General features: G+C 59.8%; 1 protein-coding gene across 1 annotated transcript; it reads right to left on the reverse strand.

Annotated features, from left to right (window-relative positions):
- Nucleotides 1-698: 698 nt before the first annotated feature.
- Nucleotides 699-10129, reverse strand: LOC126913665 (uncharacterized; the record flags this gene model as incomplete). Its single annotated transcript, XM_050716642.1, has 3 exons — nucleotides 699-1018; nucleotides 2066-2242; nucleotides 9952-10129. Coding segments are annotated over 3 exons (675 nt in total), but the record flags the coding sequence as incomplete, so codon positions are not given.
- Nucleotides 10130-10388: the final 259 nt, after the last annotated feature.

A 10388-nucleotide genomic window follows, 5' to 3' on the forward strand; every position in this document is an offset into this window, starting at 1 on the left:
CCCAGCCCCCCATTGGCAACGCTGTCGGCCCGACAATGGCCACCGAGAAAACCAACCCGAAGACAACCCTATTTAAAAAGCCTGTTCATCAGGGACCTTTCCTGTGTCTCTTCCTTTAGAGCTCTGCAAGCTCTAGCCTATTTATTGTTCCCTTCTTTCCGGAGCCACAAGCACAGATGCACAGCAAAAGAGGTGACCCTGTTGCTAAACGCCCTGCTTTACATTCCAACAGCATTTTCAAATTGCAGCCACAATTTCAGAGCCCTGACATTCCCTTGGGTTAGGAAGTGTGAAGGAAGCATGCGCTGAGCTCAGGCTACATGTGCATTAACCCCACCCCCTAACCCCTCCCCTAACCCCTCCCCCAAGCCCACAACCCCTGGGGTTAGGGGAGGAGTGGAGGGGGGGAGGAGTTGTGGGGGAGGAGGTGGGGGGGGGAAGAGTGTGAATTGTAGGGGGAGGAGTTGGGGCAGGACTGTGGAGTGGGGGGGAGGAGTTGGGGGAGCATTGGGAGGCGGGGAGCGAGTTGGGGAAGGAGTTCAGAGGGGGGGGTGGAGGCATTGGGGGGTGTGGAGGAGTTGGAAGTGCGGGAGGCTTTGGGGGAGAAGGATTTATGTGAGGAGCTGGGCGGGGGGGGAGGAGGATTTAAGGGAGGAGGAGTTGTGGGAGGACATTGGAATGATGGGGGAGGAGTTGGGCTAAGGAGGCGGGATAGGATTTTGGAGTGAGAGGGGAGCTGTTGGGGGAGCGGTTGGGGGAGCGGTTGGGGGAGTTGGAGTTGGGCGAGGACTTTGGACTGAGGGGGGAGGAGCTGGAGCTGGGGGGGAGGAGTCTGGAGTGACGGGGGAGGAGCTGGTGGAGGACTTTGGAGTTAGAGGGGAGGAGTTGTGGGAGGATTTTTGAGTAAGGGCGGGAGGTGTTGGGGGCGACGAGTTGGGGGCGACGAGTGAGTTTGGGAAGGAGTTCAGAGGGGGGTAGGAGGCATTGAGATGTGCGGAGGAGTTTGGAGTGCGGGAGGCTTTGGGGGGAGAAGGATTTATGTGAGGATTTGGGGGGGAGAAGTAGAGGAGTCGGGAGGGAGGAGTTGGGAGGGTGTAGGAGTTGGGGGAGAAGTTGTGAGGGGGGGAGGAGTTGGAATTGTTGGGGGAGGAATTTGGAGTGAGGGGGGAGGAGTTGCGGGAGGACTTTGGAGTGTGGGGGGAGGAGGAGGAGACACCCCGCCCCCCGAGGCTACAATTTTCACCCCTCCCCACACACAGATGCAACGCTTTTCACTCAACCCCCGAGGCCACAATTTTGAGCCCCTTACCACGAATCAAACTTTTTCACTGCCCCTTGGCCCCCCCCCTCTTCCAAAGACACCGCTTGTCCACTCCACCAACCCCTACCGCCACCCCCCCATAGGCAACGCTGTCGGCCCGACAATGGCCACCGAAAAAGCAACCCGAAGACACCCTATTTAAAAAGCCTGTTCATCAGGGACCTTTCCTGTGTCTCTTCCTTTAGAGCTCTGCAAGCTCTAGCTTATTTATTGTTTGTTTCTTTCCGGAGCCACAAGCACAGCTGCACAGCAAAAGAGGTGACCCTGTTGCTAAACGCCCTGCTTTACATTCCAACAGCATTTTCAAATTGCAGCCACAATTTCAGAGCCCTGACATTCCCTTGGGTTAGGAAGTGTGAAGGAAGCATGAACTGAGCTCAGGCTACATGTGCATTAACCCCACCCCCTAACCCCTCCCCTAACCCCTCCCCCAAGCCCACAACCCCTGGGGTTAGGGGAGGAGTGGAGGGGGGGAGGAGTTTTGGGGGAGAAAGGGGGGGGGGGGAAGAGTGTGAATTGTAGGGGGAGGAGTTGGGGCAGGACTGTGGAGTGGGGGGGAGGAGTTGGGGGAGCATTGGGAGGCGGGAAGCGAGTTGGGGAAGGAGTTCAGGGGGGGGTGGAGGCATTGAGGGTTGTGGAGTAGTTGGGAGTCTTTGGGGGAGAAGGATTTACGTGAGGAGCTGGGCGGGGGGAGGAGCTGGGCGGGGGGAGGAAGATTTAAGGGAGGAGGAGTTGTGGGAGTACTTGGAATGTTGGGGGAGGAGTTGGGGTAAGGAGGCGGGATAAGATTTTCGAGTGATAGGGGAGCTGTTGGGGGAGCGGTTGGGGGAGGACTTGGGAGTGAGAGGGGAGCTGTTGGGGGAGCGGTTGGGGGAGGAGGAGTTGGGCGAGGACTTTGGACTGAGGCGGGAGGAGCTGGAGCTGGGGGGGAGGAGTTTGGAGTGACGGGGGAGGAGCTGGTGGAGGACTTTGGAGTTAGAGGGGAGGAGTTGTGGGAGGATTTTTGAGTAAGGGCGGGAGGTGTTGGGGCGACGAGTTGGGGGCGACGAGTTGGGGCGACGAGTTGGGGGCGACGAGTTGGGGGCGACGAGTTGGGGGCGACGAGTTAGTTTGGGAAGGAGTTCAGAGGGGGGGGAGGAGGCATTGAGATGTGGGGAGGAGTTTGGAGTGCGAGAGGCTTTGGGGGGGAGAAGGATTTATGTGAGGATTTGGGGGGAGAACTTTGGGGAGCAGTTTGGAGGGAGGGAGGAGTTGGGAGGGTGTAGGAGTTGGGAGAGAAGTTGTGAGGGGGGGAGGAGTTGGAATTGTTGGGGGAGGAATTTGGAGTGAGGGGGGAGGAGTTGCGGGAGGACTTTGGAGTGTGGGGGAGGAGGAGGAGACACCCCGCCCCCCGAGGCTACAATTTTCACCCCTCCCCCCACGCAGATGCAACGCTTTTCACTCTACCCCCGAGGCCACAATTTTGGCCCCTTACCTCGAATCAAACTTTTTCACTGCCCCTTAGCCCCCCCCTCTTCCAAAGACACCGCTTGTCCACTCCCCCAACCCCCACCCCCCAATAGGCAACGCTGTCTGCCCGACAATGGCCACCGAAAAAGCAACCCGAAGACACCCTATTTAAAAAGCCTGTTCATCAGGGACCTTTCCTGTGTCTCTTCCTTTAGAGCTCTGCAAGCTCTAGCCTATTTATTGTTCCCTTCTTTCCGGAGCCACAAGCACAGATGCCCAGCAAAACAGGTGACCCTGTTGCTAAACGCCCTGCTTTACATTCCAACAGCATTTTCAAATTGCAGCCACAATTTCAGAGCCCTGACATTCCCTTGGCTTAGGAAGTGTGAAGCAAGCATGAGCTGAGCTCAGGCTAAATGTGCATTAACCCCACCCCCTAACCCCTCCCCTAACCCCTCCCCCAAGCCCACAACCCCTGGGGTTAGGGGAGGAGTGGAGGGGGGGAGGAGTTGTGGGGGAGGAGGTGGGGGGAAGAGTGTGAATTGTAGGGGGAGGACTGTGGAGTGAGGGGGGAGGAGTTGGGAGAGCTTTGGGAGGCGGGGAGCGAGTTGGGGAAGGAGTTCAGAGGGGGGGAAGAGACATTGAGAGTTGTGGAGGAGTTGGGAGTGCGGGAGGCTTTAGGGGAGAAGGATTTCTGTGAGGAGTTGGGCGGGGGGAGGATTTAAGGGAGGAGGAGTTGGGGGAGGGCTTTGGAATTAGGGGGGAGGACTTGGGGGTAAGGAGGCGGGGGAGGATTGGAGTGAGAGGGGAGCTGTTGGGTGAGGATTTTTGAGTAAGGGCGGGAGGACTTGGGGGCGAAGACCTGGGGGCGAAGACCTGGGGGCAGGGAGCGAGTTTGGGAAGGAGTTCAGAGGGGGGGAGGAGGCATTGAGATGTGGGGAGGAGTTGGGAGTGTGGGAGGCTTTGGGGGGAGAAGGATTTATGTGAGGATTTGGGGGGAGAAGTATGGGAAGGAGTTGGGAGGGAGGGGTTAGGTAGGTGTAGGAGTTGGGGGAGAAGTTGTGAGGGGGGGGGAGTTGGAATTGTTGGGGGGGGACTTTGGAGTGAGGGGGGAGGAGTTGGGGGAGGACTTTGGAGTGTGGGGGAGGAGGAGGAGACACCCCGCCCCCCGAGGCTACAATTTTCACCCCTCCCCCCACGCAGATGCAACGCTTTTCACTCAACCCCCGAGGCCACAATTTTGGCCCCTTACCTCGAATCAAACTTTTTCACTGCCCCTTGGCCCCCCCCTCTTCTTCCAAAGACACCGCTTGTCCACTCCCCCAACCCCCACCCCCAGCCCCCCCATAGGCAACACTGTCTGCCCGACAATGGCCACCGAAAAAACAACCCGAAGACACCCTATTTAAAAAGCCTGTTCATCAGGGACCTTTCCTGTGTCTCTTCCTTTAGAGCTCTGCAAGCTCTAGCCTATTTATTGTTCCCTTCTTTCCGGAGCCACAAGCACAGATGCCCAGCAAAACAGGTGACCCTGTTGCTAAACGCCCTGCTTTACATTCCAACAGCATTTTCAAATTGCAGCCACAATTTCAGAGCCCTGACATTCCCTTGGCTTAGGAAGTGTGAAGCAAGCATGAGCTGAGCTCAGGCTAAATGTGCATTAACCCCACCCCAACCCCTTTTTGAAGCAAGGTCAGCAGGGAGCTTTCCTGTGTCTCTCTCTTTCCTGCCCAATTATGCTTGGGTACTTCCACCTGCTTACTCAGGCAGAAGAAGTGAAGACTAATTTGGGGGAGATTTCTGCAAGAAAAACATGTCTCCTAGTTTCCTTGTTTTCTACAAGCAAAAGGAGGTTGGAGGAGGGAAGCAGTTACCTGTGCGTGGACCACATGGCCAACGTTCTCCTCCTCCTCCTCAGCCAGCAACTGTTGTCAAGAGACCTCCCTCTATGGACAACATTGTTTCTGGGAGTGCAGACTGGAGTTTCGAGTGGAGCGACTCTTCTGGGTCTCTCAGAATCCAGGAACCGACAGGTAGCATTCTCCTTACTGGCCCCATTAAGCAGCATCTCTACAAGACCGAGATTTCCCTTGCGGTAGGACAGCCAAGGATACAGGGAGCGCCGATACTACCATTGCTCGAGTTTGCTACTTGCCACTCCTCTTCCTCCCAGGGCAAGCTCTGGCCTGTTGAGCGTTCCCTTCTTTCCGGAGACAGGAACACAGACGCACAGCAAAAGAGGTGACCCTCCTGCAAAACGCCCTGTTTTGCATTCAAACGGCATTTCTAAATTGCAACAATTTTGAGGCCTTGAACTTCCCCGTGCATTAGGAAGTGTGAAGGAAGCATGAACTGAGCTCAGGCTAAATGTGCATTAACCCCACCCCCTAACCCCTCCCCTAACCCCTCCCCCAAGCCCACAACCCCTGGGGTTAGGGGAGGAGTGGAGGGGGGGAGGAGTTGTGGGGGAGGAGGAGTGGGGGGAAGAGTGTGACTTGTAGGGGGAGGAGTTGGGGTAGGAGTTCAGAGGGGGGGAGGAGGCATTGAGAGGTGGGGAGGAGTTGGTAGTGCGGGTGGCTTTAGGGGGGGAGGAGTTGGGCGGGGAGAGGAGTTGGGCGGGGATTGGGGGGAGGAGTTGGGCGGGGATTGGGGGGAGGAGTTGGGCGGGGATTGGGGGGAGGAGTTGGGCGGGGATTGGGGGGAGGAGTTGGGCGGGGATTGGGGGGAGGCATTGAGAGGTGGGGAGGATTTGGGCGGGGAGAGGAGTTGGGCGGGGATTGGGGGGAGGAGTTGGGGGGGAGGAGGCATTGAGTGGTGGGGAGGATTTGGGCGGGGAGAGGAGTTGGGCGGGGATTGGGGGGAGGAGTTGGGCGGGGATTGGGGGGAGGAGTTGGGCGGGGATTGGGGGGGAGGCATTGAGAGGTGGGGAGGAGTTGGGCGGGGGGAGGAGGCATTGAGAGGTGGGGAGGAGTTGGGCGGGGGGAGGAGGCATTGAGAGGTGGGGAGGAGTTGGGCGGGGGGAGGAGGCATTGAGAGGTGGGGAGGAGTTGGGCGGGGGGAGGAGGCATTGAGAGGTGGGGAGGAGTTGGGCGGGGGGAGGAGGCATTGAGAGGTGGGGAGGAGTTGGGCGGGGGGAGGAGTTGGGCGGGGGGAGGAGTTGGGCGGGGGGAGGAGTTGGGCGGGGGGAGGAGTTGGGCGGGGGGAGGAGGCATTGAGAGGTGGGGAGGAGTTGGGCGGGGGGAGGAGGCATTGAGAGGTGGGGAGGAGTTGGGCGGGGGGAGGAGGCATTGAGAGGGGGGCGGAGTTGGGCGGGGGGAGGAGGCATTGAGAGGTGGGGCGGAGTTGGGCGGGGGGAGGAGTTGGGCGGGATTCGGGGGAGGAGTTGGGCGGGGATTCGGGGGAGGAGTTGAGAGGTGGGGAGGAGTTGGGCGGGGGGAGGAGGCATTGAGAGGTGGGGAGGAGTTGGGAGTGCGGGTGGCTTTAGGGGGGGAGGATTACTGGGAGGAGTCGGGCGGGGGGAGGAGGCATTGAGAGGTGGGGAGGAGGCATTGAGAGGTGGGGAGGAGGCATTGAGAGGTGGGGAGGAGTTGGGAGTGCGGGTGGCTTTAGGGGGGGAGGATTTCTGGGAGGAGTTTGGCGGGGGGAGGAGTTGGGCGGGGGGAGGAGGCATTGAGAGGTGGGGAGGAGTTGGGAGTGCGGGTGGCTTTAGGGGGGGAGGATTTCTGGGAGGAGTGGAGCGGGGATTGGGGGGAGGATTGGGGCGGGGATTGGGGGGAGGATTGGGGCGGGGATTGGGGGAGAGGAATGGGGCGGGGATTGGGGAGAGGAGTTGGGAGGTGAGGAGGAGTTGGGAGTGCGGGTGGCTTTAGGGGGGAGGATTTCTGGGAGGACTTGGGCTGGGGTTGGGGGGAGGACTTGGGCGGGGCTTGGGGGGAGTTTGGAGTGAGGGGGGAGGATTTAAGGAGGAGGAGTTGGGGGAGTACCTTGGAATGAGGGGGAAGGAGTTCGGGGTAAGGATGCGGGGGAGGACTTTGGAGTGAGAGGGGAGCTGTTGGGGGAGCGGTTGGGGGAGGAGGAGTTGGGGGAGGGCTTTGGAGTGAGTGTGGGAGGAGTTAGGGGAGGAGGAGTTGGGGGAGGACTTTGGACTGAGGGGGGAGGAGCTGGAGCTTGGGGGAGGACTTTGGAGTGACGGGGAATGAGCTGCAGGAGGATTTTTGACTAAGGGCAGGAGGATTTGGGGGCGACGCGTTGGGGGCAGGGAGCGAGTTTGGGATGGAGTTCAGAGGGGGGAGGAGAATTGAGATGTGGGGAGGAGTTGGGAGTTCGGAAGGCTTTGGGGGGAGAAGGATTTATGTGAGGATTTGGGGGGAGAATTAGGAGGAGGATTTGGGAGGGAGGAGTTGGGAGGGTGTAGGAGTTGGTGGAGAAGTTGTGAGTTGGGGAGGAGTTGGAATTGTTGGGGGAGGACTTTGGTGTGGGGGAGGAGGAGGAGACACCCCGCCCCCCGAGGCTACAATTTTCACCCCTCCCCCCACGCAGATGCAACGCTTTTCACTCAACCCCTGAGGCCACAATTTTGGCCCCTTACCTCGAATCAAGCTTTTTCACTGCCCCTTGGACCCCCCTCTTCCAAAGACACCGCTTGTCCACTCCCCCAACCCCCACCCCCACCCCCCCATAGGCAACGCTGTCTGCCCGACAATGGCCACCGAAAAACCAACCCGAAGACACCCTATTTAAAAAGCCTGTTCATCAGGGACCTTTCCTGTGTCTCTTCCTTTAGAGCTCTGCAAGCGCTCTAGCCTATTTATTGTTCCCTTCTTTCCGGAGCCACAAGCACAGATGCACAGCAAAACAGGTGACCCTGTTGCTAAACGCCCTGCTTTACATTCCAACAGCATTTTCAAATTGCAGCCACAATTTCAGAGCCCTGACATTCCCTTGGGTTAGGAAGTGTGAAGCAAGCATGAGCTGAGCTCAGGCTAAATGTGCATTAACCCCACCCCAACCCCTTTTTGAAGCAAGGTCAGCAGGGAGCTTTCCTGTGTCTCTCTCTTTCCTGCCCAATTATGCTTGGGTACTTCCACCTGCTTACTCAGGCAGAAGAAGTGAAGACTAATTTGGGGGATTTCTGCAAGAAAAACGTCTCCTAGTTTCCTTGTTTTCTACAAGCAAAAGGAGGTTGGAGGAGGGAAGCAGTTACCTGTGCGTGGACCACATGGCCAACGTTCTCCTCCTCCTCGTCAGCCAGCAACTGTTGTCAAGAGACCTCCCTCTATGGACAACATTGTTTCTGCAGACTGGAGTTTCGAGTGGAGCGACTCTTCTGAGTCTCTCAGAATCCAGGAACCGACAGGTAGCATTCTCCTTACTGGCCCCATTAAGCAGCATCTCTACAAGACCGAGATTTCCCTTGCGGTAGGACAGCCAAGGATACAGGGAGCGCCGATACTACCATTGCTCGAGTTTGCTACTTGCCACTCCTCTTCCTCCCAGGGCAAGCTCTGGCCTGTTGAGCGTTCCCTTCTTTCCGGAGACAGGAACACAGACGCACAGCAAAAGAGGTGACCCTCCTGCAAAACGCCCTGTTTTGCATTCAAACGGCATTTCTAAATTGCAGTAACAATTTTGAGGCCTTGAACTTCCCCGTGCATTAGGAAGTGTGAAGGAAGCATGAACTGAGCTCAGGCTAAATGTGCATTAACCCCACCCCCTAACCCCTCCCCTAACCCCTCCCCCAAGCCCACAACCCCTGGGGTTAGGGGAGGAGTGGAGGGGGGGAGGAGTTGTGGGGGGAGGAGGTGGGGGGAAGAGCGTGAATTGTAGGGGGAGGAGTTGGGGTAGGAGTTCAGAGGGGGGGAGGAGGCATTGAGAGGTGGGGAGGAGTTGGTAGTGCGGGTGGCTTTAGGGGGGGAGGAGTTGGGCGGGGATTGGGGGGAGGAGTTGGGCGGGGATTGGGGGGAGGCATTGAGAGGTGGGGAGGAGTTGGGCGGGGGGAGGAGGCATTGAGAGGTGGGGAGGAGTTGGGCGGGGGGAAGGAGGCATTGAGAGGTGGGGAGGAGTTGGGCGGGGGAAGGAGGCATTGAGAGGTGGGGAGGAGTTGGGCGGGGGGAGGAGGCATTGAGAGGTGGGGAGGAGTTGGGCGGGGGGAGGAGGCATTGAGAGGTGGGGAGGAGTTGGGCGGGGGGAGGAGGCATTGAGAGGTGGGAGGAGTTGGGCGGGGGGAGGAGTTGGGCGGGGTGAGGAGGCATTGAGAGGTGGGGAGGAGTTGGGCGGGGGGAGGAGGCATTGAGAGGGTGGGGAGGAGTTGGGCGGGGGGAGGAGTTCGGCGGGTGGAGGAGGTGGGCGGGGGGGAGGAGGCATTGAGAGGTGGGGCGGAGTTGGGCGGGGGGAGGAGGCATGAGAGGTGGGGCGGAGTTGGGCGGGGGGAGGAGGCATTGAGAGGTGGGGCGGAGTTGGGCGGGGGGAGGAGGCATTGAGAGGTGGGGCGGAGTTGGGCGGGGGGCGGAGTTGGGCGGGGATTGGGGGCGGAGTTGGGCGGGGATTGGGGGCGGAGTTGGGCGGGGATTGGGGGCGGAGTTGGGCGGGGATTGGGGGCGGAGTTGGGCGGGGATTGGGGGCGGAGTTGAGAGGTGGGGAGGAGTTGGGCGGGGGGAGGAGGCATTGAGAGGTGGGGAGGAGTTGGGAGTGCGGGTGGCTTTAGGGGGGGAGGATTACTGGGAGGAGTCGGGCGGGGGGAGGAGGCATTGAGAGGTGGGGAGGAGGCATTGAGAGGTGGGGAGGAGGCATTGAGAGTGGGGAGGAGTTGGGAGTGCGGGTGGCTTTAGGGGGGGAGGATTTCTGGGAGGAGTTTGGCGGGGGGAGGAGTTGGGCGGGGGGAGGAGGCATTGAGAGGTGGGGAGGAGTTGGGAGTGCGGGTGGCTTTAGGGGGGGAGGATTTCTGGGAGGTGTGGGGCGGGGATTGGGGGGGAGGAGTGGGGCGGGGATTAGGGGGAGGAGTGGGGCGGGGATTAGGGGGAGGAGTGGGGCGGGGATTGGGGGGAGGAGTGGGGCGGGGATTGGGGGGAGGAGTGGGGCGGGGATTGGGGGGAGGAGTGGGGAGGTGAGGAGGTGTTGGGAGTGCGGGTGGCTTTAGGGGGGAGGATTTCTGGGAGGACTGGGGCGGGGCTTGGGGGGAGGACTTGGGCGGGGCTTGGGGGGAGTTTGGAGTGAGGGGGGAGGATTTAAGGAGGAGGAGTTGGGGGAGTACCTTGGAATGAGGGGAAGGAGTTCGGGGTAAGGAGGCGGGGGAGGACTTTGGAGTGAGAGGGGAGCTGTTGGGGGAGCGGTTGGGGGAGGAGGAGTTGGGGGAGGGCTTTGGAGTGAGTGTGGGAGGAGTTAGGGGAGGAGGAGTTGGGGGAGGACTTTGGACTGAGGGGGGAGGAGCTGGAGCTTGGGGGAGGACTTTGGAGTGACGGGGAATGAGCTGCAGGAGGATTTTTGACTAAGGGCAGGAGGATTTGGGGCGACGCGTTGGGGGCGACGCGTTGGGGCAGGGAGCGAGTTTGGGATGGAGTTCAGAGGGGGGAGGAGGCATTGAGATGTGGGGAGGAGTTGGGAGTTCGGAAGGCTTTGGGGG

Source organism: Cygnus atratus, unplaced genomic scaffold, assembly GCF_013377495.2.
Source record: "Cygnus atratus isolate AKBS03 ecotype Queensland, Australia unplaced genomic scaffold, CAtr_DNAZoo_HiC_assembly HiC_scaffold_122, whole genome shotgun sequence".
In the NCBI taxonomy this organism is placed as follows: Eukaryota; Metazoa; Chordata; class Aves; order Anseriformes; family Anatidae; genus Cygnus; species Cygnus atratus.